Source organism: Archocentrus centrarchus, chromosome 10 (genome assembly GCF_007364275.1).
Source record: "Archocentrus centrarchus isolate MPI-CPG fArcCen1 chromosome 10, fArcCen1, whole genome shotgun sequence".
NCBI lineage: Eukaryota > Metazoa > Chordata > Actinopteri > Cichliformes > Cichlidae > Archocentrus > Archocentrus centrarchus.
In genome coordinates this window covers 23,789,635-23,817,063 of record NC_044355.1, presented here as the reverse complement: position 1 = coordinate 23,817,063, position 27,429 = coordinate 23,789,635, and the positions used below count along the sequence as shown (strand labels likewise).

At 41.1% G+C, this 27,429-nt stretch overlaps 3 protein-coding genes across 4 annotated transcripts in view; 1 reads left to right on the top strand and 2 right to left on the bottom strand.

Annotated features, from left to right (window-relative positions):
- LOC115786533 (uncharacterized) overlaps positions 1-9,827 on the top strand; it is a 46,275-nt gene extending 36,448 nt beyond the window's left edge. For both annotated transcript variants that reach the window (XM_030738719.1, XM_030738720.1), the window contains 3 exons: positions 1,196-1,439; positions 1,934-2,002; positions 5,028-9,827. In XM_030738719.1, coding sequence (XP_030594579.1) covers positions 1,196-1,439; positions 1,934-2,002; positions 5,028-5,203 — 489 coding nt within the window. In that variant the 3' untranslated portion in view covers positions 5,204-9,827. The remainder of the gene's footprint in view (positions 1-1,195; positions 1,440-1,933; positions 2,003-5,027) is intronic.
- Positions 9,828-10,304: 477 nt separating this feature from the next.
- asb12a (ankyrin repeat and SOCS box-containing 12a) lies at positions 10,305-13,367 on the bottom strand. Its single transcript, XM_030739995.1, has 4 exons — positions 13,273-13,367; positions 12,747-13,070; positions 11,612-12,140; positions 10,305-10,773 (listed from the first exon to the last, which is right to left on the bottom strand). The coding sequence occupies exons 2-4, from the start codon at positions 13,029-13,031 to the stop codon at positions 10,628-10,630; spliced, it is 960 nt and encodes a 319-aa protein (XP_030595855.1). The 5' UTR covers positions 13,032-13,070; positions 13,273-13,367; the 3' UTR covers positions 10,305-10,627.
- Positions 13,368-16,018: 2,651 nt separating this feature from the next.
- Positions 16,019-25,742, bottom strand: zc4h2 (zinc finger, C4H2 domain containing). The gene is made up of 5 exons (XM_030739962.1): positions 25,585-25,742; positions 24,783-24,954; positions 24,426-24,598; positions 17,690-17,852; positions 16,019-16,728 (listed from the first exon to the last, which is right to left on the bottom strand). The coding sequence occupies exons 1-5, from the start codon at positions 25,635-25,637 to the stop codon at positions 16,615-16,617; spliced, it is 675 nt and encodes a 224-aa protein (XP_030595822.1). The 5' UTR covers positions 25,638-25,742; the 3' UTR covers positions 16,019-16,614.
- Positions 25,743-27,429: the final 1,687 nt, after the last annotated feature.

Here is a 27,429-nt window from a genome sequence, read left to right as displayed (position 1 = left end):
GCACCAAGGCTGTGCTCTCCTGTCAGACGAATGTTCACGCCTGGATAGGCTCAATACATGCACAGAGATACAGACACAAATGCAGGCAGACACTTAGACACAAACATACACAGAGGCTGAAAAACTGCATCACGCAAACACACATTTAGAAACAGAGGAACAATAGTTTTATCACTACACAGACACACACAGAACAAAATAGCAAAGAATTATAGTTACACTGTCATTCCAAGACCCTGACTTGTCACATTTGAACATCTCTGGCACCACAAATGAACTCAGGTATGTCCTCAGACCTCTCTGTGCACCTGCTGTTCTGGTCCACGAAAAAAAGTCCGCTCTGAGACATTCTAAATTATAAATTCCAGTTTTTATTTTACTCTTGCTTATCCAGCATCCTCAGTACTACATGTGTATTGGTTCCTAAGAGCCCTCAGGATGCGAGAGGAGCACGTTACGCGTAGCCTGCCTTCTTTTCCTCTCATCTCTTCCTTATCAGCACAAAGATGCCTCTGCATGCTTATTAAAAGATGCCTGCTCCTTTCTTTGTACCTTTGGTGACCTAGCTGCGTAACAGGATGCTCATTTCCTCCTGAGGGAGGGGTCGCAGTGAAGATAGTTTTACGTGGCCATCTTGTTCCTGCAAATGATAAAATTCGCAAGGGTTACTCTTGTTGATGCTGTGTGCACTCATGGAGTCAGATAGTCACTATTTTCAGTCATACTATACTACATACTATTGTTCCTCAGTAATGTTGGTGTCTTTTACAGTATGTGTGTTATAGTTGCCGGTGATGTAATTTCTTCTTACTGAAAAAAATATGATCCATAACCTGATATACACTATTTAACAGAATATAACATTATAGCATTACCTTTGCTGGTGTGGACCACTTAATATGAAATTGGGCTGTATGTGGCCCACAATTTAAAATGAGTTTGAATCCCTTGCTCTACAAGGATTAGATTTATGGCAGTGTCACGGCTCCTTTTTTGTGATATTAGGCAAGGAACTGAAAAATATGGCCGTGTTCTGCAGTGTGTGAGTGAAAGGTGTTTATATGTTTGGGCAGCAGATGGAAAGAGTTGCATAGGACAGACTCTCAAGACACCACGGGACACGCCATGTTTGTTGACACCTCTAAGGTTCGGCACACACACACACAATTACGAGAATCTATCTGCTCTTCACCAGGATCTGATACGCCGGGATATCCTGTACTATAAGGGCCGCATTGACATGGATCGCTACGAGGTGCGGGACACTATAGACGGGCGTGACGAAGACTTCAACGTCAGCGTGAAAAATGCCTTTAAATTGTGCAACAAAGACAGCGAGGAGATCCACATCTTCCTGGCCAAGAAGCCAGAGGAGAAGATCCGCTGGCTCAGGGCCTTCGCCGAGGAGAGGAAGATGGTGCAGGAGGATGAGAAAATTGGTTAGTCGCACACCTCTCGCTACCTCCCTGTTTGGAAACCATTAGTTTTGTTTGCAGTGGGTGCTGGAATTTCAGTTATAGTGCTGTGTATTCGCTTGCTTCCTGATTTTTTTTTTAATTTATTTTTTTTTGCATATTTATCACACTTTCCTGTCACAAGCATGAACCACTTGTCATGCTCAGAGGGGAGGGGCATTTCTGTGTGCAGAGTGACACAGCTTTTTCCTCACTGAAGTTTGTAGATTTTGAATCTAAAAGGCAAACACGATAATTGGGCTTTATCGCCGGCTGTGCTCAAAATGTAGCAGAAGGTGGTAAATTACAAAGCATTTTTCAGATTGCATTGGATTTTGGGCTTTGCTGTGACGCCTTTTTCAAAAGGCTCGAACTAAACGATGCTTCCTCTAGTTTTCCGCTGCAGTAAAAAGAAACTCCTTTAATCTGCAGACCCTGTCTGAAACTTCTCTTCAACGCTCAATGTTGTCGTTGTTTAGGCTTTGAGATCTCTGAGTACCAGAAGCGACAGGCAGCCATGACAGTGAGAAAAGTGACCAAACAGAAAGGTGAGGCAACAAGAAGATATCAGGTGATTTCCCTTTTTTTTTCCTCGCTGGCGTGCTCTGTCTTCTCATCGCTGTTTAATCTTCCCTTTACCTGCTCTGTTTTGTTTTTTTTTTCTTTTTTTACTTTCCACACCTTTTCTTACACATATTTTGTTTATGGATGGACCTAGACTAGCATTGTAAGTCTAAATAAGCTAGAAAAGTCAAGAGCATTCATGCTTTCTCAGTATATTACTTCATATGTTTTTCCTTTTAAGTTAAATGTCTGTCAGCCCATACACGAAGATGACCTGATATGAGTTGTAAAGCAGCTGTTAAGCATCAATGAAAAGACAGAGGGCTGTTTGCATGAAGTATTGAGTTTAAAGGAGGATACCAGTGTTCGTGACATGTGGGTCCTGTGTCACGCTTGCCTTGAAAGTGATTTAAAACATCAGAGTTTGACGTTTTTTTCTCTTACTGAGTAAAGGCCTCTTCCCACTGCACGTGTCTCAAAGCAGAAGAATGGAAAACGTTCCATCACTCGTGATTCTAATGCTGAAACACTGAAGGCGTCATGAGCAATCCACTTTGGAGGCATAGCTTTTGCAGGGTGAAAATGCAGACTTCAGCTACAGCACATTTATGACTTCTTTTGGCCAGTCAGTTTGTTCATGCAGAGTAGACAGTAGTGTGCCGCAGTCTGAACAGTAGTATATTTAGTTTAATACGTACCCTTTTTTTTGGATTTATCCAACAATTTTGGCTACTGGTTGGTGAACCAACTACCATTTTGTTTGTTCAGATTCAATTCAGACTTGCTAAAATTAATTTTACATTTCTGTTTATACAGCATGAACTAATTTGCTGAGCCAAACACAAAAATTATGAAAGTCAAAACTCGGAACATAACAAGGTGCAAACTGTAGTACAGTGACGTTACCAGATGACAGAAAACAGCAGTGCTCGCTCTTTGAAGGATCCTAATCTGGATCCACCCTGAGTTCTTCAGGTAAGGAATGCTGCATCTTGAAAGCTATGTTTTTTACGAATGAGGATATACAGTATGTACCAGCGCCTTACAGAATGTAATTAAAAGATCAACACTTACCAGATTTGATTTTTTAAGAAAATGACAGTAGTTTAATCTTATGTGCTTCCAATCCAAACTTTTAATTATTGATTGTTAAAGATGCTACATGTGAACAAGAGGTTATACAAAAAGTACAAAAAACTACAGAGTGTGTAAAACCTTCTGTAGCATTGAAAAGGCTCTAATAATCTGATTGGCTGTTCACAGTTATATTTACCTGAAAGGACCATTGAAATACAAAGAGTACAAATCCATGACTTTATTATGTCTGTCTAATGGGAACAGTCTCGTGGACGACCGTTTCTTCATTTGCCTAAGATTGTATCTTACAAATGCTGCATTCAGTGGGAATGGGCCATCAGAGTGGTTGTTGGTGCTTTCATTTCCATTGACAACAGGAAACATAAAAAGTGGCTGCTCTGGCCAACACTAAACCTCGTAATCCTCGTAACATGTTCCACAGTAGGTCTTTATTATTTGTATGAATGTAGGAGGATTGTGCCTTTTCTTCTAATTTCCAGATTGAAAATGTTCTGTTTTAATGCTACATATGTGGCATCAAAAATCTATGGCACATGTGTGGTATCAAAAACTGTGATAGGGACCTGCACCTGCCACTCATCTCAGTAAGCAAAGGAAGAGGTCAAACGGGTTATTCAACATGCCAGCTCCTGACGAAGCATCGGCGACAGAGCACCCACATGTCCAAACTGCCGGTATCATCCTTTACTATTTAGCCATTTTAGTGCTAGGCTAGATGTTTGTACATTTACCATTACTGATGTTCTTGCCAGTTTCATAATGAGCATGACCATCCATTAAGGTATTAATGAACTAATGACCACTGCTGGAATGTTCTCTCTGACATTAGGAACCCTGTAGATGTCTGTCAGAAGTAAATGTTGTCTGTTTCTAAGTGCTGTATGTGTACATGGCTGGCACAAGGTGAAGTACTCTCTTGAATTTCAGATTCATTTATAGATTTCATCTTGAGAAAGAGGGCCATGTTGTATGGACATGGTTTGAAAATGATAAAGGTATATGCATTAGAGTTCTCCTTAGAGCTAGCACAATAAGATGCCATGGCAACTGCTAAGCAGCATTGGGAGGTGTTGTGTTTGACGTTGGCATTGGAGCATGCGGTCACTGTCCAATCTGTTTACAAGCATTATGCTGCCCATAAACAGATAAACAGGTTCCACTAACACAAAGAGATCGAACCCTTCTAACTGCTAAAACAGTGTGCGGCCAAAATATCCGTAACAAAAGACACTGTTTCTCACCTTTTCATTTTTTTTTCCAAGATGCCATGGCAACTTTTGAATATTTCATCTCCAAATATTGATTGTATTTAGTAATTACACTAGCATAGTTGTGATGCTTGTAGACTGTAGCTTAATGACATTGTAGACTGTAGTTAAATGCATATTAACAGCTTTCTGTTGGCTCTATTTTCGCCACTCTTGTGTTCTCAAGTGTCGAGGGTGCTGTTAACAAACATGGAAGAAGAGCGCCCCTTTGTCCAAATGCCTGATTTCATCAGTGTATCGGTTCTAATCTGCTGCTTCTCTTGTTTGCCTGCCACAGAGTTTGATTGAATAGCATCTTTAGTCTCCCTTGTGTCATTGCTAGAGCTGAATCTCCTAATTCAGCTTTCATCACATGATCATACTATATCATATTTTCGGGATTAATATGCAGGAATGTTAACAGTGAAGGCTCATTTTGTATGTCTATGTGCCTGTTTTCTGTGGAAGCATGACTTGATGTTGTGTTGTTGTGCCTGTTCCAGATACAGTACTGATAATGTTTCCTCTTTGCTATCTACCTCCCTTCTTTTTTTTTTTATTCTTAATCTTTTGCTTTTTGCCCTGCACTGCCTCCTTGTCCCCTCTCCCCTCACACCACCTTCTTGCTCTTTTTTTTTTTTTTTTTTGGCGCCTGCCTTCCCAGGTGTAAACAGGTGCACGCCCCCCTCATACCCGCCCCCCCAGGACCCCCTCAGTGCGGGGCAGTATGAGGTAACGGAGGACATGGCACAAGGAGAGGTTTTTGAATTCAGTCAATCCAAAAGAGGCCAGGCTCCTTTCTGGCAGAATTTTAGTAGATTAGCTCCATTTAAGAAATAGAGATACACAGACTCTTCCGATGGACCAGCTATTTTTCTTAGAAGCACTAAACACTGGATGATCGCGTCCCCGACGATGAAGAAAAATACAAAAAACCCACAAACACGAGAGACTTTGAAGTTAAGGACCAATGTTAATATGAGTGTGATTGGAAGCTGCAAGAGGACTGAAGACTTGGATTTAAAAAAATAAATAAAAAGGTTATAAAAAATACAACTTTACAGTTCATATATGTTAGTAACATTCTTAGTTATCATGCTTCTCCAGCTGAGTCAACTGTCACAAACTCTTCCCCTTTGGATTCTGGATAATCACGCCATCTGAATGTCCTGAAGTCATTGAGATTGTTATATGATTTCATTTTCAATCCATCACCTGGAAAGAAACACGAGCCCGAGCCAGGTCATTCCCAGTAGTATGATTGTGACTTAAAAAAAAAAAAAGCTGAGATCTTGCTGTGCTGCTATGTGAGATTGTTTGCTGCATTCTTCTGAATGTGAGATGACGACCTCAGCTGCTCGCTGCGGCGTGTGAAGGACCTGCCAAGCTCGGCTGTCAACCTCACCTCTGAGTTAGCTCCATCCTGCCGCTGATCACAGACCGATCGAGCCATCGCCGCGGTGCTGACGTCTGCGTCTGGATCTCCTCCTCACGCTCAGAGCTCCATTCTCTTCTCTGTAGCTGCTTGCATATAATAGCACCACCCCCCCCCCCCTTCACAGAGTCTGACACTAGGTGTTCCCTTCCTTCTCTGCATCCCACTCGTCCTCTCTATCTCTCTATCCACCTGCTCTGCCTCTGTGAGTCAGTGGCTCTCAGAGGAAGAGTTTCATTTTTTGGAAACCTGCCATTGGCCATGATGTGATGATGGGTCAGGGAAGAAATCAATAGATGGAACATCAGTAGTATATTTACATCCTTTTCACCAACCACTCGTGACAGGGTATTCATGTCCGATCACGCCGGGGGGAGGGTTGGGCGGCTGGGGTGGCGTTGGATTTGGCAGAGAGCTCACCGCTCAGATGAAGCAGCTGGGAGCAGGAGATAGGCAGGCTAAGGTCCACCTGCCATGTGCCACAGCCCCCTCACCCTCACCCCCCACCCCACCCCTCGCCCTCCCCAGAGACCACCCCTGTAGCACTGTGCTGGCAGCTCACTGGGTGTTTGGGAAAAGCACAGCCTACCTCCAGAAAATGAACAGTGAAAGGGAAGTTGATGCATTGGCCAAAAGAATAACATGTTAGCTGTCAAAGAAAAGACTTCTCCAGTTAATTATTTTGTGTTGCTCCCACTGTAAAAAAAAAGCACAGCACATACTCCGTCTGAGTATGAGCAATACAAATATCACCACTACAGTGTGACCAATGAGTAAGAAGCCTGTCCAGCACAGGGGCAAAATGGTCAAATAATGATAATGATTTGTGAAGTGGACCAAAACTTAAGCTGATTTTGAGTCAATACTGGAAAAAAAAGAGAAAAAAAAGTCCACCGCAGCAGTGTGAGCCAGTAGTGAGGTAGAAAGGTGAATTTAATCTGTAGCATGCAGGTTTCCTCTAACACGTTCATACTTCTCTATAGACTGCAGCTCAAACCTCTGCTCTCTGCCGCCCCCCCCCCTCCTCACGCTGCTTCTTTCCCTCCCAGATCTGATCCCTGTTCTGGCAGTTAGCTTCAGCTCTGCTTAAGTGGTTTTCAGAGGACTGTGGCGTGATCAGATTGGTTTTGTCTAATCAACAAAAACTGTCTGAAGCCGCTCTGTGAGAGAGCCCGCCATTAGAGTCCTTCAGCAGTAAAGAGACGATCTGAGGAAGTGAAGAGAAAATTTACATGCATCATGAAGGCGTATTCTTTTCTACACTTGGAATGTAAGTGAAACATCTGTCCACGGTTTGTGATCATGTTATGACCTCAGACACAGGAGTACATTTTGTGTTTAATTATATCACCAGATGGACAGTACATATACAGTATGACAACTTGTGCAATGTGATATATCATTATATATCTATCACTATTCACTACAGCGTGATATCAAAGAGTTATATATTGTTCTATGTCATTTGTTTGCCTTCTTATAGGCCTTATAACCTGTTAGAGAAAAAGAAAAAAAGACCTTACAGTTGCTTTGTATGTTGTAATTTATGTTTTGTTTCAGTAAAGGAAGTTGAGAAATGGGTGAGTTGGCTGCTGGTGTCTGTAGAGATGGCTCCCGGTGAGATTGTTTTGGAAGATAGTTCTCTCGGATGGCACAGCAAAAAAAAAAAGATATGGTTCCTAGGCTATGATAACCTCAGGTCCCTCGCTACAGCCTGCCCTGCCCCATCTCGCCCCTCCCCCAATCCCTCAAACTTCCTGCTTAACACTACCACCCGTACCAACATACAGATACAAGCATGCAGGCAAACACACACACATACACACACATACTAATAATCATGCTTACTTGCTGGCCCGTTCTGCTGCGGAGAAGAGAGATGCTATCTAACAGTGCCTTCCAGCATTCCACTAGTGATTATCTATTCAGTTTCACAGGCAGATTTGAATTAGTCATGTATTTTCCCTTCAGTGCATCTCTCACTCTCTCTTCCTTTCTGCCCCCCCCCCCCTCTCATACACACTGGGAATTCTTCGTTCCCCAGTGCATTACAGCCACTCGGACAGAAATTTAGAGGTCAGGCCACTTTTCCATATGAGTAGATTACTGTGCTGTCTGATTGAAACCCATTAAGCAAACAAACTCATTTTCATATATTCTATCATATTTGCATAGGAGCAATTTTATTGCACATTAGAAGTTAATTCTAATTTCAGATGTGTAGAAACAGAATTCCTTTATTATCTATTTAACATGCTGAAAGATGGTTTAATTTGAATATATAGTAGGAAACAGATTTGCAATAGTCAACTTAGGTTCGCGTGTCAATATATATTATTAAGAGTGAGTTATGAATCAAGAGAATCATCTATTTTACCTTTATCAGCTACACACTGTAAATACTGTAAAAAGAACAGATCATATATTTGGATATTGGTATTTTGCGTTGGAGACGAATGTTGTTCCAGTTCTAGCGTGCGGTAGATCTCAGTACCAGGTAAATGCATGCTTGTGGCATCCAATATTTTGCATGAGACTTAAGGCAACACTTAACAAGATCATTTAGTTTCATTTAACTTCCAATTGAAATTCTTTTTTTTTATTTTTTTCTTCCCCGCAACACGGAACCATTCATTTGTGTGTACCCATACCATCTCACTAAAGGGAGTTCTTTTCTCTGTCCACCTGTCTCCTGCTCACTTGGCATTACAGGTTGTAGCTTCTGATTTTTTAAATTGTTTTTTAATTTATTGACACATTAGAGAGGAACATCTTTTCCTGAATCAAACACTGAACTGCTGATAGGGGAAATGAAAGGCACTGATGTTCTCTTTGCCCAGATCAGATGGGTACTATAAACTCTAACATTATTTTAAACCTACACTGTTATGCTACAGACTGCTGTTGTTTTTTTTTTTTTAAAAATTATGACTCTTTTGTTTTGCTTTGTTTTGTTTTGTTTTTTTTGTGGAATGCCATTATGTGCAGAGGCAAAACGGGTAATCATTTTTCTACGACCACAGTGAACCAAATATGAGTTAGCACTGATCACGGATGTTTGTGTATAGATTTGTAGTCAAGCAGAAGAGCTGAATAAATTCAAAAGCTCTTGGGATGAGCTAAAAATAAACATAATCCTGAAGACACACACACACACACACAGTATTTCATTACTGTTCATGTCATGCTCTTGTTTATTTTAAGTACAGTGACTTGGCATTACAAAGTAGTTTCTCACTTATATTTATTAACAGCAGTATTAAATATTACCATTTTGGCCACACAGTTTCAATGATGTATATACTGGTTTGAGTTTTCTTATCGAATTATGAATCTGGCCTTTGTACTCAGAGCTGAGAGGACAGCCTCCTGTGCAGATTCTTACTCTCTCTCTTTCTGGTCATATAACCAAGACAGCCACGTTAGCAGACTGTCACCTGAATGCACCGGAGGTTGCACAGATTTGTGTAATTCCTTTTTTAGTCCAGGGTGTCATGAGCCAGTAACCGCGTTCACTCACAGTTAGCATAGCAACATCTTCAGTGGGAACTCCTTGCAGTTGGTTATGCAGTCCCGTGCTGTTTCGGAATAATTGGGGTAAAAGTCGATGTGCCGATGTGGCGTTCAGTGGCAACAAACGGGAGACTGACATCCCACATTTGGAAACTATTCATTGTATATTACCATCTGGTTTGGGGGTGGGGGGCTGGATTTTTTTTCCACAGAAAAATGTACTCACAGTATCCATATCCTTTGTCATCATATGCAAACATTTGTCATTTTCTTTCTTGCTGGCTTTTTAGTTTGATTATTTGTTGTAGAGATGAAAAACCTGAAAAATAATGCCTATTCAATCCAGAAACTGTGAATGGGAGAGTGGAAATGTCAACTGTATGTACATTATATGTTTTGATGTAATCAGAAGCACTGGGAATATGTTGTACTTTGCTGTAAAAAAAAATCAATCCATATCTGATATAGCTGTACTTTTGTTGAAAATAAAACTACAGAACTGCAGGAGGTGGGGGCGGGTCAAGGCATCAGTCTGTGAGTGAGAGCATTGTGCTGGCTTTCCTGTCGTGTGACATCATCTCCTGTTGGTAGAGCCCATTCCTAACAGCTGACACATTTACTCCAGGATACATTACACAAGATAAATAACAAAATCAGAATGGTAATCACAAATCCAAAAAAAAAAAAATCAACAAACTTCTAAACACAAATGGTAGCCTGCAAATAATTACACTGTAATCAATAAGTAATGAGAGTTATGCAAATATATTCTCCCAGTTGGAGGCACTGTAGTGGAGGCTGTTCACTCTGCTTCCTGGTGTTTTGAAGTCCAAAGATGCAAGAATGTTTTTCAGGCAAGATCTAAGACATCCTGTTGTGGTGCAGACACCCTGTGTGTGCGTGTGTGTGTGTGTGTGTGTGTGTGTGTGTGTGTGTGTGTGTGTGTGTGTGTGTGTGTGTGTGTGTTGTGTCTGGCTGTCTAAATAAGTGTGGTGACTGCATGTGTCTGTGTAATGCTACTTGAGAAAAGGGAGTGAGCTAAAGTTGGTGTAATGAGGTAATATCAGAACAACAAAATTGCCCGTGAGAAGCCTCAGATTTGCACAATGTGCAGTCTTACTGTGGTCTCTAGTGGCCAGTGATGTTGTTACAGTTCCTGAGTCCTTCAGGATGATCTTCCTTTGTAAAAGAGATAAAGGAAAATCATTTGATTTCACGGCTATAAACAAATTGGATGTGAAACAGTCCTTTAGCTTGTTCTGGTAAAAAGTAAATAAAAAAAAAAAAAGGTGCTGTCAGATCTGCTGTCTTAAGCATCAAATGGCTTCCGAGGTTTCATGTTTCAAGAAGTTTCTCAGGATCAGAGGAACATCCAAGCTGTCAATTACAGACTCCTTGTTAGTGAAAGGGAGGTATCCTCTGATTGCCAGTCGAGCCTGCGACATCAGAGTTTTGGGGTAAACTGTTGCAGAAACAGAAAAGACAAGGATGAAACAACATTTGAAGCAATTAATTCAGTCTATATAGCAGCAAAAACAACAGTCACCTCAAGGTATTTTAGGTTAAAGACCCTACAGTAATGAGAACCTGAACCATCAGGTGATCCCCTATGAGCAAGCACATGGGAACTGTGGGAAGGAAGAACTCCCTTTTAACAGGAAGGAACCCTCAGAGGGTTTTTTGTTTTGTTTTGTTGTTTTTTTTTTGGGGGGGGGGGGGGGGGGGGCAGTCATCTGCAGTGATCAGTTGGTGTTGAGGAGAAAGACGAGAGAAAATTTCATGCATGCAGCAGTGGTATGTAAACACCTGTGGAAGGAGGAGAGGTGACTGAAATGCTCAGTGCATTATGAGAAGTCCCCCAGCAGAATGAGCATATTGTAGCATAACTAATTGATAGTTCAGGATAATCAGATCCAGCCCTCACAGTGAGTCTTATCAAAAAGAAAAGTTTTAAGCCCAATCTTAAAAACAGAGAGTGTGTCTGTCTCCTGAATCCAGACCGGGAGCTGGTTCCACAGAAGAGCTGCCTGATAGCTGTAGGCTCTGCCTCCCGTTCTACTTTTAGAAACTCCAGGAATCACAAGTAATCCTGCAGTCTGAGACCAAAGCTCTATTTTGATTATAAAGTAATACAAGGTCTTTAATATATGGCAGGCCCTGATTATTCAAGATTTTGCATGTGAGACAGATTTTAAATTCAATTCTGGATTTAAGAGTAAGCCAGTGAAGCTCCTATTCGTACCGGTGACTACAATTGTTACTGCATTTCACACTTGTAAAGTATACTGAATCAGTCTCACCTCTCTCCTTGAGGAGCAAAAGCAGAGCTTCATTCTGCTTTGTGGTTTTGTCAATGATGAGTGTCGGTAGATACACGTCTGCTCCAAAATCTATGAGAAGCTGAATGTACTCCACCCCACAGCCGTAACGGAGGCACACCTCCAACACTGTCTTTGGCTGTTTTATCCTGGCCAACATCTTCTCATCCGTGCAGTTGTAGTTGGGGTTGGCTCCGTGAAGAAGGAGCAGTTTAAAGCAGTCCAGGTGCCCATAAACAGCTGAGATATACAGGGGTCCTCTGCATGCCGTGGCATTGGAGGCCCACTCAGGGACTTTGGGCCTGACATCCACCTCAGCTCCAAAGCGAAGCAGCTCTCGGAGTATGTCTACGTCACCCTCTCGGGCGGCAGTCAGTACCGGGGAGCAGTTGTTGTACTGGCTGCCATTAGGATCGGCTCCAGCCTTCAGCAGAGCAACAACGCAGTCCAGATGTTTCCCACTCACAGCTGTGAACAGAGGCGTCTGGGCCTTCACATCCAAGCTGTCGACCTGAAATTTTGGTGATCCAAATCAAAATATTTTGTTCAGATTATTACTTTTTTTTTTTTTTTTCCCAAGCAAGGTGGTTTTAGCGCAGCACAAAATAGTTAATAGCTCTGTAGCTCATAAGTAAAATGCTAAATTGACAATGGTGACTCTGTTTGCTGCTGAAAGAAGTGTAAGTGCTCTGCAGAACTGAGACAAACTGCGTGGTTGGACAGTTTTGTGTGGGCTTGTGACTGCTAGGGACTGCTTTCATATTCCACTTAAACATCTGATGCATTGCTCAAATAAAAATATTCATTACTGCAGCTTTAATGCCCAAAGTGTAAAATGTAATGATGCAATATATTGTAATATCACATCTCATTTCTTACTCTTCCTTTTTTAATAAATTTAAAAAAAAAAAAGCACCCAAAGGAGACCACTTTTTTGGCTTTAAAATGAAATTCATGATGAAGTGCGGTGCGTAATTTTTGTTCCAAAATAAGATACTTATGTCTGTGACACGCACCAGCAGGGACGGCTGTAATCCCCTCCACAGCCACTCAGAAAGGGCCATCTCATCACCCTTTAATGAACGGTGCACTACAAAGTGCTCTCTGAGTATCTCACCTCTGCACCGTGCTCCAGCAACAGCTCCAAGCACCTCAGGTGTCCCAGTGCTGCGGCGGTGCGCAAGGGGGTTACCGGAACCCCCCACCCACTCCGAGCGTTGATAGACTTTCTGTAATTCTCCTGAGAGAGAAGCTCAGAGAGCAGAGCCGCGTTGTCGCCGCTCACGGCGTTGTTCAGAGCCTGGCACTGCTCTCCGTCCTCATCCTCCTCCTTAGGCTGCAGCAGGGAGAAGATCTTAGAAATGTCCATCAAACTCATGTCGGCAGCTCGGCCCAGAACCATACTGTAACTTCAGGCTGGTTCAAGTCAAAAGCCTTTCATCTGCATTGGCAGAGAAAGACCAAAACACCCCCAGTTGACAGACCCCTGTCATTGGAGTTATATTTCATTCAAACTTATTTTTATTTCAGAACAGAACATGGAGCAGTAATGTTCATGAGCATACACTGCAAGCCTGAGCATACACTGTGCCAGCTGCAACTGCACCAGTCTGGATCTTACTGTAACAGGACACCTACCTCACCTTGTTGACGGTGTTTCCAACGAGGGAATCAAACACTTCCAGAGCGCCAAAATCATAAATCACGTAAAGAAAAGGTCCTCGAGGAATGTGTGATGCTTCCAGAGAAAAGTGCAGTATGCTGTGTGCATATTCGTGTGTGTGTTAACTGACAAAGGGGCCAGGGCTCCTTTCTGGGGGTGGGGGGAGACCTGGGGGCTAATTTTAGGTCACAGATGGGCCTGACTAAACTTCCATTCTTGGAGAGTTCAGACTCAGGTTTATAATTAGAAAGGTGATAGAGTTGTGACACTTAGTGACTGCCGAGTGTCCCTGCATCCAGAACAAAAGAGAGTTAAACTGAGACATGGCTGTCTCTTTGCCACAGGTCACTGTGTGGCATGTTCAGCTGGAAGGCGTCACACTTCTATATTTCCCAGTCATTTCTGCGAAGAGCAGTTACTGTGCTGCACGTGACCTGTCATCACCCCGCTTCCCTGGTTCACACCGAGGCAGCCATTTTGGTGCGCGTCAGCTGTGTGACTGTCAGAAGCTTTAGAGAGGAAGCCAGTCAGCTGTTCACTTGCCAAACCCACCCATGTCTTCATGCTGTCCCACATTCAGAAGAGAGGCTCTGACACACAGCGCTCTTACAGCAGATGGCACGAGACACCAGATTCCTGGCATTGTTCAAACCCCATGATGAGGTTTTAATTTATTTGAGCACAAGGAACAATTAAATGCAAACATGGAGGGTTTGCATTCAGTGCAAACTTCCAAGAACAGCGGCTGAATAATGGCGCAATGTGCAGATGTAATAAAAAAAATACAGTGGGCATTTTTGACCACAGGCAAAACTAATAAGATCAGTGACAGAGTCTGAAAACCATACAGGCCATGAAAGCAAAGCGGTTACTGGAAATTAGTCTTCTGCATACATGTCCTGCTGTGATATGTTCACATCTTTTTTTTTTTTTTTTAAATTGAAAATGACATTATGAGCATAAATGTGACTTTGCAAAACAAATTATTGCCAGTAAACTTGACACTGCTCCTTTTATCCTTATTATTATTATTGAAATGTTCCACTCGAACAGCACATGTGTGAGTAATTGCATTAGACTGTTTCTCTTCCATTTCAGCGCTCCAGCACGCAAAGATCCTGGAACTGTCAAAACTAGACTGTATGTATTCCTTTTTTAATAATAATAAGTACATTTATGTTTTTCCTTCTGTGACACATCAAAGGTTCTGGTGTGAATTAAGGTATAGAATACATTTTTGTTTTTTAATTATTTGAAAGGAAAAAAACGAATAAAAATTCAGAAGCTTTATTCGCTCTTCAAATTTCCCCGTCGACCACCAGATGGCGGTAGTGACGCACTGATTACAGGAAGTGCAGCTGCAGCGAACGCTAAAAGAAGCGACTGTTTTGTATGGGGGGGAAAGCAAATTTGGTAATGAGCTGCAAGTTTTCGGTTACATTACAGTTAGAAAAATCCGGCTTGGCTAAAAGACAACGGTTGTGTCAATACTCTTTATGTTATCTTCCAAAATAAACAAACCCTCCACCTAACCGCCACAAGCAGCACTAAATGTAATACCGGTTAGTCAGTTTTGGATGCAGGTTCCTGAATATCATTTTAAAATTTGACCAGATGTAAACCCAGAATGGAGGAGGAGGAAGCCTTGAGAAACTACTGCAGAGTGATGATTTCTCGTGTCCGGAACAAGCAGCAGTCCGTCCCGGAGCCCAGGACACGCAAACATGGAGCGGGCAGGGGGAGTAACTGGTCCGAAGCCGAAAGACGAGTTGCATCAGACCGCAGAGGGAGTAATCTCCCTGTCTTTGAACCCAACAGAGACCCAACCTCCCCAAATGTGGGTCAAAGTCCCGCTGTCCCACCCGTCCCCTTTCAACTAATCACGATGTTGAGGATCAAAACCTTGAAGGAGGAGATGAGACGGGTTATGAAACATCCTTATGTAACTCAGTTTCACCCTGTCTGGATGTTATTACGGTTGCTACAGCCTTCATGTGCTCTTTATTTGTTGACAGGCTGCACAAGTGGAGCTGCACGGTCCCGCTGTGTGCAGCATGTGCGCGCAGGAGCAAGCGTCTCTGGCCTTGAAAACTTTTATCAGGAAGAAAAAGACACAACTGCAGCTCCAAACCCTGAAGGGCAGACTAAACACAGCAGGGGTAAGTGGCTTTTTAAGGGGAGATCATCTTAGTCAACCTGTCAGATTACATGCGTGTCAGAGTAACAGATCTGTTATATGATTGCATTTTTTTTCTGTCACAGGATTGGACACTTTAGGGGGGAGTTGGCGCAAAAAAAAAATCTCCCAAAGCCCTCCAATGCCCCTCTCTGGATTTGGGAGGAACTACTTGGCAAAGAAATGCGGGTCACAGCAACCTGGGGTTGCCTTAGCAACCACTAAGGAACGTGGAGTTGCCCTGGCAACAGATGAAATGAGGGGTTACCCTGACAAAAACGCTACAGGAACTCATTTAGCCAGACCTCACTGTCCTTTTTCATACGGATAGCTGCAGACATGACAGCCACGGTGTTAGTGGAGCGAAAGGGACAATGGTGTGGTGCAGTCAGACATATTCCTGCCTCTTTATATCCAAACACAGGCTAAACCCACCCACTTGCCCTGCTCAGCTACAGCTGTGTTTACATTCACACCCCTAATAACACAAATGTCCAGCCTTTGTTTTGGGTGTTAAAAAAAAAAGAAAAAAAAGTACACGCTAACAAGGTTAGTACAAAACAGCAGTTTATTTTCATATCATTGTATTAAACACGCAACACTATTCAAAGCAAAGACGTCTGGCCTTTTTTCCCCCTCCAGTTTCGGTGATCACTTAAACACTGTAAACATTAAAACAACACTGTGTTGTATTTCACTTTTAAACCTATTCGATTTCATCTTGGCACAAAAAAATAATTAAGAAAATGACACAACAGACAGCCGTGGCTGCAGGCATGCACTGCAAAAGAAATGAGAAAATACAAGAAAATATCTAAGGCAATAACCAATAGCAACAGGGGCAACATTATTCAGACAAGTTAATTTTTTTTTTTGCATTATTACAAGTACAATGTTTAGGTGCTAATAAACTACCATGGAAGTCGTACATTACATATAAACACATCCAAAGCACTGATAAACAACAAAAGCATTACTAGATACTCAATCAAATGTTGATGGTTTAGGAGCAAATTAATTACTAAGACAATTTGTTAAATTGGGGACAGACCTGTCAGACCAGTCGTGTAGACTGTACACGACTGATCCGAGGTCAGTGTGTTGGACCGGTTGCCCTTATACTCGTCAGAAGCTCAAAGTGGGAGTCTACTCATCTGGCTTCCTCTTGGGCTTCTTTGGGTTGCGGGAGCGGCTTTTAGCCTTGCATAACGGACAGATGGGAGCGTTACGATGAATCTGCTGGTGGCAGGACAGGCAAGCCTGGAGAAAGGTAGAGGAAGTTAGGGCAAGAACTTCACTTGACATCTTTCCTGTGTTGTACAGATAGGAGGCACCACAGGCTGTGTGCAGTCCGGGAATCCACCGGCTACTGTGTGCCGACTATAGTGGCGCCCACAAAGGAAGAGACTAGATAATGAAATGTCATTTAAATTTATTCAACTTTAGCAACTTGTACACAAATAACCACTGGCAACGCAAAGTGGGCACGCCCCAAGTTAAATTTACCTCAACAGCAACTGCAGTGACTACAGGAGCAAAAGGATGCAGCTGATTGAAATATGACAGGGTGGTAAATACATTAGAGGATTATAAACGTAACCTGTGTTTGAAATATCCAAATCTAATGTCCAATATCAACTACAAAGTGATACGCAACGAGAGAGCTGCTTTCTATTCAGATGGGGTGTAGGCCTTTAGGAGCAGTGGCTAATTTGCAGGGGGGGCTTCCGGTGCAGCCAGGATACACAGGTTGACCCCTCCAGCTTGGTGTGCTGAATAATGTGTATGTATACAGATCTCTGGCTTTTTGGCTCTTGGTGCATGCTCCAGGTAAGGAAATCTCAGCATTTTCCATGAGAGATGGAAAACACCATCTCTCCCAGGGAAAACGCTACATCCAGATGAACAGAATCAACTTTCTGCGATCTCTTTTCCTCACAACACGGATGGTTTAGGCAGCATCTGACGAAGCTTAACCCTTTCTTGTATAAATAGCTGATAGTGTCTTAACATTGTTTCCTTACCATTTTATATCAGTGAAATCTTAGAAGTTATCAGTGCTTTTTCATTATCATAAGAACTCCCAACACTGTGATCTAACTAAGAAACAGGATGTAAATGAAAATGGCCACTCTATGACTGGGCCAGATCACCCACTGACTTAAAAAAAAATGATCCATCCTCTTTTTTTGCAACTAATTTCAGTCTGTAGGCACAGTACCTTCATAGGTGGTGGCTGCTGTCTGAAGGTGGCCGTCTGGCGGGCATCTTGCTTCCTGGACACCTGAAGCTGCTGTGCCGCTGCTGCGGCAGCAGCAAGGGATTCTGGGATGGCAGGCTCGTGCGTCTCCTTCTGCCACTCTGCTTTCTGCTTCTCAAAGTAACTGTTCAAAGCAAAAGGAAGAGAGAAACCTGGCTGGCTGTGATTCGTATTGAGAGCAGATGAATCATATCACAGTTGAGATTACCCCCATCTTCACTGTGTATCGTGAGACGAGGGGCGGCAAAAAAAGAAATAAAGGAAGACTTCCAACATTATAGTCAAGCTCACACATTCTCTTTTTTGTGTGCAACTCTGAGCAAAAGCACAGCCGCTGCAAGAGTTTCTGCATGCATACGAACATGTGTGTGTGTGTGTTGGCAGGTGAGGGGAGGGGAGGGCTGGGAAAGAAATATGGCCTTGGACTTTATGCCTGACTGGCTCGTTTTCAAAAAAAAAAAAAAAAAAAGTGATATCCAATTTCATTACGCTCTGATTTCTCTCAAAATAAGCCTGTGACAGAGCAGAACTTTGAGCATTCACAGACCAAACTTAACGTGTTATCTATCCCATGACTGTGATTCACCAATGCGCCGAACAATAAAGATCATTTGCAAGCACAGCATTAACACACACATTGATTCATGTACTGAAAGTTTATGTGCCATTTTTGTTTTCATACAAGTTAATAACTCTGTGTGAGGTTTTTTTCTATTATGGAGGTGTAGTGTGCTCATTTTTGTGCCAAGACATCACTCACACGGTCTCTTAAAAAGTACCCAGTAGCACCCCACAGGCCTGTGAGATGTGATTACATTTTCTCAGAAACTGCGCCAACACAACTTGTGACACAATTACAATGGGTACTATTACTATTAAGTACCGTTATTCAAAAATCTGGAGCAAATGGTGCTTTTAACGTCCCATTATAAATCAATCTTATCACAAATCTCTCTCTCTGGTGAGTTGTATGAAAAACTGCACTGGTGAACAACCGCAGTATGAGCCACAACTTGCATATACCAAGTACTTAAGTTGGTATTTAAGTATCTCATACTCTCAGGATGAACATGAAGAAGCATGCCAGTAAGAAGGAGAAAAGGAAGATCACCACCTGGGCCAGAAATGAATTCATCATCTAAGCTTCCACACAACACACAGCCAAATTAAAAAATCCAGCCTGCCAACAATGTCAGCCCGCTAAATTTTCCCAACAGCAAGCATTTATATTGACACAGGTTTTTTTTGTATTTCCTATGTGCTTTCAAGTTTGAAAGCTTTTCCTTGTGTAGGCAGGTATGTCACATACTGTGAGAGAGAGACCAGATCATCATCAATCTGGCAGAATCATTACTGAAAATATACACAAGTGCATTTGGGCTTGTATGACATCGCCAGCAAAGACTGCTTTTCTATAGCTGTCCTAACACAGACCTGAAAACAAGAGCATGATCCTTAGCACCATTAATTAGAGCGCTTTAAAATATTTGCACCTATATACCAAAATATCGAGGATACAATAAACAAAGCCAAACCTGGGGAATACTTCACTTCCTAGCCCAAAAGTGGGATCTACTGCATTGTTAGGACCGTTAAGTATGATTTCCTCCATCGTAAACGATACAATCATCTACTGTTCATGGATGCCAGCCTGCAGTCTGTGCTGCTGGAAGTCTACTTCTCAGCCCCCACACCACCCAGATATACCTGTGTTGTGGATAAAAGGGGCTTTTTGAAGCTTGAAACCAGTTTACTTCTCACCAGCACTACTCTCCGAATCTGAAACCAAAGTCCAGACAAATGGGGCACTTTATATTAGCCCTAAATTTCTGAACCAACTAACAGACCTGTTGATCACAAGAATACCCATCAGATCTTTAAACACTTAAGTGTTCAAAGGTTCCCACAAAGACAAGAAAATTTGCCAGAAACTCAAAAAGTGTGTGTGTGTGTATGTGTGTGGGGGAGAAATTACTGGTCTTCAGTTTTAATGCCAGCTTCTAATAGCCCCATATTTTAGGTGCCAGCTTTTTCTTCTTCTTTTTTTTTTTTAAAGGTGCCAGCTTTTAATGGCACCCATTTTAAACATATTTTCCCATTTACTCTTTACATAGACATGCAGCTTCTGTAGAGGTGATTTTACATGCCAGTCTTTACACATAATTACAGTTGTTCCTCTGTTGCTGTCCAAATACAGTGTAGGGATGTCCCCAGAACTGATACTTACAACACCTTCCAATATCAAAATTCTGAAAATGCCATTGTACTTGTTTCTTTTATTTATTTATTTATTTATTTATATATTTTATATACATATATATATATATGTATATATATTTAAATATATATTATATAATTTATATATATAAATTATATATTCTATATCTATCTATTATATATATATATATATATATCTCATCTTATCTATACTCTATCTATTTAATATCTATCTTCTATTCTATCTATCTCTATCTCTATCTCTCTCTCTTTCCTATATCTCTTCTATATCTCTATCTCTCTCTCTTTCTCTCTCTCCTCTCTCTCTCTCCTTCTCTCATCTCCTCTCTCCTCTCTCTCTTCTCTCTCTCTCTCTCTCTCTCTCTCTCTCTCTATCTCTATATCTATCTGGCCCCACTGCCGCACCATTCCCTCCAGGGAATTGTATAAATGATCTGCCTGACAACTGGACCATGCCAAATTTCACACCTGCGTTTTAGCACTTGCAATGCTTCCTTAAGGATTTGCTCCACCATGTTGAAGAGAGGGGAAGGGAGCTACCATTCACTGTGGATACTTGACCGATCTGATGATCCATCATCTCAGCAGCTTTCTCCCATGACTTAACAACTGCATGACCCTACTCAACAAGCTAAGTCACAGAAGTCACAGGAAAACCATTACTCTGCCATCCACAGCCATATTTGTGACTGTAAAAGTTCACCACGTTTTGGTCAAACTACATTTTCACTTTCAGGATCAGGCAGAAACGTGCTGATTCTGCCATGAAATGTGCTTCCAGAGCAGTCACAGAAAATTACAACTGTTGAAATACTATCCTCTGTTTGCTCACATGATAACATCTTGGACTTTAATAACTATGTAATCTCTTGAATAGACTTTAAACCTCATACTTAGATAATGTTGTTTCTGATCCAAAACATTTTTTTCCTCTAACTACAGCAGTCAATGCTTTAATTACACACAAGAGTAGTGCAAGGAGTTAATAAGCAACAAGAACAAGAAAAGATGAACCATTCCTGTCTCATCTGGGTGTCATTTTCTTTCTAAGCAGGGACAGCCAAACCTTTCTAATCTTAGAACATTTTATGGGCATCTGTTCTTAGATATCACTACTGATACTCCCTACCCTTATCCAAATACACTGAGCATTGCATGGCACTGGACTGAGCTCTCTCTGCGTGAATTGATTCATCCCAATACATGAGTCTTGAAGCCCTGTCTGCAACACCTCAACAGAATTCCTTACTTAAAATTATGCAGCAACCAGATCGCTGTCTATCCTCTGGTTGTGTGTGAATATTTCAAACGCTGTTTGTGTGACACACTTGCCAAAAAACTAACAGCATGCCTTTACAGGAACCATTTTCCGTTAATGGATAATACAATAATAAATTTCAAATGTTAATACTGTTGTTGCCCTCTGACAGAGTGACTCTGAAACAGATGTCGTCACTGGGGTCATAAATCACAAGTTGAGGCCCGTTGGAAAAAAAACAAAAAAAACAACTGCTGCACGGTTGCATTTCATCATTAATGTACAACACTGTTGTATAATTATTAACAAACTGATGCAATGGATTGTTATTCAGACTGGAGCGTTTTTGTTTCTCCATTTTTACTGAATGGAAATTTACAAATTTTTGGTCAATTTCACAGTAACTGATTACATTAGGTGATCTGCAAGGCTCCAATTTTAGACCTTTTTTTTGTGCATATATATAAAAAAAAAAAAAAAAAAAAACTAAATTACTAATCATGATTCTTGTTAACTTTGGTTTTGTGAGGAACAAAATTTAAATGTGCAGTACTTGTGTTTCCTTACTGTGTTTGGCTGGACATATGTGCACCCCTGTGCACAGGAAAAGGAGACAGAGAGAGACACCAAGCAGTTTGCTAATTCAGTCTCTAGCATACTCATACTCACTTAATCCATAAACTCCACTGTGAAGTACCCAAAGGTAAACAGGTAGCACTTGCACAAAGCTTTGTGTCAATGTGTTAACACGGCCAGAATCAAAAAGCAAAATCGAAATTTATCACCTTTTTCCAGAAGTGCTACCCGTTTAAATTTAGATACTCGATATTGGAGACATCAGGAGGTTTATTCCCCAATTTTAGTATGAAGTATAGTGTGTGAAATAGTGTGTGTATATGCAAAAGTCTGCGCCGGGCTGAGAATTTAACCAGTTTGCTATCGGAACTGATCGCTATCACAACAATTAGCAAGCGTGCGCAGCTATTAGCACTAGCAAGCGGTTGTCCGGTACCCAGGGATACTTCTCCAATTTCTTCAGATTTTTAGGAACACACTGAGCTGAGATATGCCAAGTTTTTAGCTAATAGCTGGGAATCATTTTTTTGGTGCAAAAATACTATTTTATGCCTCTCAAACTGTGTTATTGTTGGCATTTTTTTTTTTTTTGTAGATTCAACTAAAGGAATAGACTGTTAGTAACAAAGTGCCAAAAGATATAATTTAAAATTGATTCTTTGCTAAGTTGTCCATTAGGTGCAGACACAACACTGGTCCATCCCTTGAGGTGGGTGCATTTTTTTTTTTATCCTTCAATAATTCATAGTTCAGGGACTCAGACACAAAAAATTAATCTCTCCTCTCTGCAGGAACCTAACCACAATATAAAATAAAATTCATTTCAAAACCAACATGGACAAGATTATGTTCACGACTGTAAATGTAGATTTATAGATTAATAATTTTTGATTAAATGCCCAGCTAGGGGTGTGCGATATATATTGTCTATGTTAATATCGTAATTGCCGTGTTAACCATGGGAGAGCTGACATTATTGAGTATGCTAATTAGGAAAAAAACAACAATCAAATCCCTCGGCTCCACGCGTTCACTACTTTATACTTCATTACAGGCTGCTGCGCATGCGCATTGAGAGCGCCCGTACTGTGCGTTAGCATAGCTGCCTAAACAACACACCTAAAGCTGGAAATGAGTGAACACACTGCGCCAGGGGAAGAAACGCAGACATCCCCAGCTTCGCAGTCTACCGCCTTCCTAGGCGAGGAGGTGGTTTGGAGTTTGCAGACTGTAAGAAAGCAGATAGCTCGACAACTGACCTCTTCCATCATCAACGAGTATGAGGAATATGAAAAGTTTCGGGAACTCATTGTCCAAGACAAACCACGACTAGCGGAATAAAGAGAAAAATAATGGATGGATGGATGTTAATATCCTTTAAGTTAAAGTAGGTATGTTACAATCACTGCGTCATAACATAGCGACGTTCTCGGAGCTCACCTGTTTGGAGCCTCGGATAACACACTGAAGCGGTCTTGCAGAAAAGCAGGTTTCTGATCAGATGAAGGTGTGTAGTTTCTGTGATTTATTTTGCTATAATATAGGGGAATCCCCCTGGACCGACTCTTATTTTATTTTTACTTTTTCTCCTTCTGTCAAGTCTTTCTTATTGTGCAACTGCTTTTGAAAAACTCGCCGAAGTTTTTCTATTTACATTTGTCATTCCCAGGACACTCCTGAAAAAGAGATTTTAATCTCATTGTGTTTTTCCTGACTAAATAAAGGTTAAATAAAATTTTTAAAAACTTAATGTCTCAAAAACACTGATTTAAGTCCTATATTTTACCAGCTTGCACTTCTTGTATGAACACATTTTTAAATAATGCGAAATATCGTTTATTATCGTTATCGAGAAAATTGCAGAAAATATCGAGATATTATTTTTTGTCAGTATCGCACACCCCTATGCCCAGCCTGTGAATGAGTGAAAAAGTAGCCAATGCCCAATGAAAAACTTGAGAACTGGAGAACTAGTGCTCAAGACCACTTTTGAAACATTACAAGAAAGTTTGACTCTTTGGAAGCAAAATACAAAGAAATGAAAGGTATTAGCTGAACAGGTAAACCTGTATTAAGTCATAAGATCTGCCTTGTTCTTTAACCCCAGTTTTAAAGTTTTTCTAATCCTTCTGTGCATTTTTATATTTAAAAATGTTTAATAGTAGACCAAGATACATTAGCTAACTAGCAGAAACCATACTGTACAAAGTATTTTATGTATCAAAAATTTTTCAGTAACACTGTCAGCACACAATTCTGTGAGGCCAGATACTTAAATGTACACTAAGAACAATAACTGAATATGCATTGTGTATTCCTGTTGCACTAGAACTGAATTCTTTTCTGCGGTGTTACACTGTAGATCATATTCATATCTTGCCCAAAGAATTGTATCCTTTGTTTTTGTTCCCATCCCACAGCATCTAGACAGCAATGTCTCAGAAGGGCAATTAAATAATATCAACAGATTTTGATGTTTACATTGTTTGTAGTATGGGCTATTAATAGTTGGTGATTTACTGCATAAATGTTATGGCCTTACATGCTCTTTGTGTGTGTGTGTGTGTGTGTGTGTGTGTGTGTGTGTGTGTGTGTGTGTGTGTGTGTGTGTGTGTGTGTACTGACTCCAGGGACAGCTTCTCCTCTTCTTCATTCAAGTTAGGGAGTCTGTGCAGACCTAAAGTCATCCTGAGGGCATCAACGTGCTCCTTCAGTGGTTTGTACTCATCATGCAGGCGCCGAGTTGTTTCAAGCAGTTTATTGAGGTCATTCTCCGACTGCTTGATGGTGCTCTCCATCTGAAAAGAAATGCACATATAATATTCTCAACATAAACTATTCATGGTTGTAGTTAGACGTGGCATCTTTCATACTGAAAATAACACTAGCGCACAAACTGCAGTCATTATATGTTGTTGTGAACTCACATGAAAGTTCAACTGTGATTTCAGCAGCACTTACTAGAGAACAGTACCCACTCACCACATTGATATCTGCATGGATGAGGCGCAGCTCCTCCACATGGGCCATTTTTTCTTGCAGCAGGAGGTCCATTTCTTGCTTGTACTCTTTCAAATGTTTCTCCTCGGACTCCAAAGCCTCAAACTCAATCTTCAGACGAGACTTGATCTTCTGCATCTGGATAGTCTTATTCCTGCAGGCAGTGGCACAAGGAAAAAGACACGAGTTGTCAGGTTGTCTCCCTCACTCCTACGCAAACAGTGCAAAAGATTTTAAATCTAAAGGCAAACATAAGCATATTTACATCTGTTATGTGGTGTTGAATTTGTGCAGATTTTTAAGCACTTACTGTATGCAAGTCTGTACTCTAATTAATTTATACATAGTTACTATATAAAAGCGTTGTAACACGGAAGACTTCTGGGCAAACAAACACTACTCTACTTAGCAATGACAGCCGGCTAAGCTATGGAGCTAGCTTTCATACAGTAACAATTAGCAACGCACATCTGGCATCTTGTCACACATCTGGAATGCTGATGCACATGGTTCAAATATGCGGTTTAATAACAACTTGCTTGTATGTGCCTTGTTCAGCCAGCCTGCCACCTCAGTCAAGAACAAGTTACCACAGAGCTAGAATAGCACAAACCTGTTTATAGAGAGGATTCACAGCAGGTCGGCTAATATTAGCTAGCTCAGTAACAAAAAGCGAAGCCAAGGGGCTTTTACCCAGGTCGGCTAATGTTAGCAAACACAACGCTTCTTAGTGCGTGCCAAACATTGAGGCTACCATTAATTACGTCCGACATCTGAGCTTTACCGTATCTCCAGGATGTTCTCCAGTTTACACATTATTTCTTGTTCGTCTGCCATCGTTCAGCAGTCACTAGTCGTTCAGCTGGCCAGCTCAGTTACCCGCAAGGCCAGGGTGGTCTCCCTGCTGATAACAACACAATGGCCAACGTGAGCGCGCACACGAGCACGCGTCCGCACTGTGAAACCGTGGCTACGTAAAGACGAGTGGAACCGCGAGCCCCCTGCTTCAGGGGCAATCTACAAGAAATGTATGGAGAATTAGATAATATAATAGAGAGAAAGTATATATATATATATATATATATATATATATATAGCGAGAGAGAGAGAGAGAGCCTATGTTCTGTGCTAACATAGTGACAAAAGATCAGATTTCCTTCACCTTCCACTGGGGCGCATGTTCAGATGGTGGACTTGATATACTCATCAGAAGCTTATTCAACTAAATCATCATGCAGTCATTGTTCACCACCTGTTATAAATAAGGCTGTGCCTCAAGTTTCCAGCAAAACGCTGCTTAAAAAGTAGCACTGGGGCTGGGTCTAAGCGGACATGTCAGTCTAAACTGCTATTTCTAAACACAGACTCCATAACATGCAGTTGTTTTTTTTTTTTTTTTCCTTTACAAATAATACCAGCCTCATAGTTTCAATAAGGAGCTCAATTTCTTTAAAAAAAAAAAAAATGTTCATGAAATTAAGAATTTCTATTTTGTATTTCTCCAGCGCTCCTGCTAGCTCGGTGCTTGTTAGGCTCCATAAATTTGTGATGGGGTTGAGGTCAGGTGACTGTGGAAGAAAAGTGCACAAAAGATAGCACTCCCTGTTCTTCTTTCAAGTAGTTCTTGCAAAGCTCGGATGTGTGTTTGGGCTTATTATGGTGCTGCAGTATGAATCCTTCTCTACAAAGGTGCAAGCCAGAAGGTGGAGTATGTTACTAAATAACTGAGTGCTACTTTTTGCTCAGACTGATTCAGTGCAGGTGTCAAACTCCGTATTGCTCACTGTTTTCCTTTGTAATGTTGGCAGAACAATCAAATTTACCTCAGCCAAGGAGGTCAGGTGATTAATTTGAGCTCTCTGTTCTTGTTTGTTTGCAGGTTTAATCAAAAAGTTATGGAAATAAGGGAAAAAAAATGTGAGCCATCGTCATAATGTTTTCAAGAAATACCAAAAACTAATCCAGATATCCTTCTGGATCTGTCAGTTCACGTTATGAATGATATTTTCAATACTGGAGGAAGTATGCAGTCCCAGACTTCTCTTGTTATACCACGAGAACAACGGCTGGAAGCTCATTTCCTTTAACAAGGCTCTGATGAGTACATTCTGATGAATCCACCTGAGTGTAATCTGAACACTGCTCCAGCAGAAGGGATGCAAATCAGTGACTTTTGACAGTTTGTACAAAGGGTAAAAGTGGTCAATGTCACAAATTACTTAAAAATATATTTCTGACCTTTAAATAGTGCAGAAAGATGACTTTTTCACTGCATAAGTTTATATGTTTCTAACTCTTCAAACTTTCTGTACTTAGTTATGTCTTTATAGAGCTGAGAGAATTTTACTTTTGATAATATATGGTCTATAATCTAAACGCGTTGCCCGTGAAATACATAAATACATACAATATAACATTTTCTGCTTATTATGGCTTCCTTCCTGGTGAGGTACAAAACAAACACGTTTCCCTTTAAAACCTGAAAACCTTGCATGTCATAACAACATATGCTTTGAACATTTCTGAAAGGATTATTAGATTAGAGCAATGCACTGCCACATTCACTGCTAATAAGAAATAATGTCCTTGTGGTGTGACTGATGTCTTGAATCAGTCCATAAACAGGTTT

Excerpts from the sequence above, each read along its gene's own strand:
- zc4h2 (XM_030739962.1), bottom strand. The coding sequence starts at position 25,637 with ATGGCAGACGAACAAGAAATAATGTGTAAACTGGAGAACATCCTGGAG. Across the intron at positions 24,599-24,782 it reads TCCATGCAGATATCAATGTG|ATGGAGAGCACCATCAAGCA; the intron begins GTGAGTGGGTAC and ends ATTTCTTTTCAG. Across the intron at positions 17,853-24,425 it reads GAGGAGAAGCTGTCCCTGGA|TTACTTTGAGAAGCAGAAAG; the intron begins GTCAGTACACAC and ends TGCTTTGAACAG.
- asb12a (XM_030739995.1), bottom strand. The coding sequence starts at position 13,031 with ATGGTTCTGGGCCGAGCTGCCGACATGAGTTTGATGGACATTTCTAAG. Across the intron at positions 12,141-12,746 it reads TGCTGGAGCACGGTGCAGAG|GTCGACAGCTTGGATGTGAA; the intron begins GTGAGATACTCA and ends CCAAAATTTCAG. Across the intron at positions 10,774-11,611 it reads TTTGCTCCTCAAGGAGAGAG|TTTACCCCAAAACTCTGATG; the intron begins GTGAGACTGATT and ends TTTCTGCAACAG.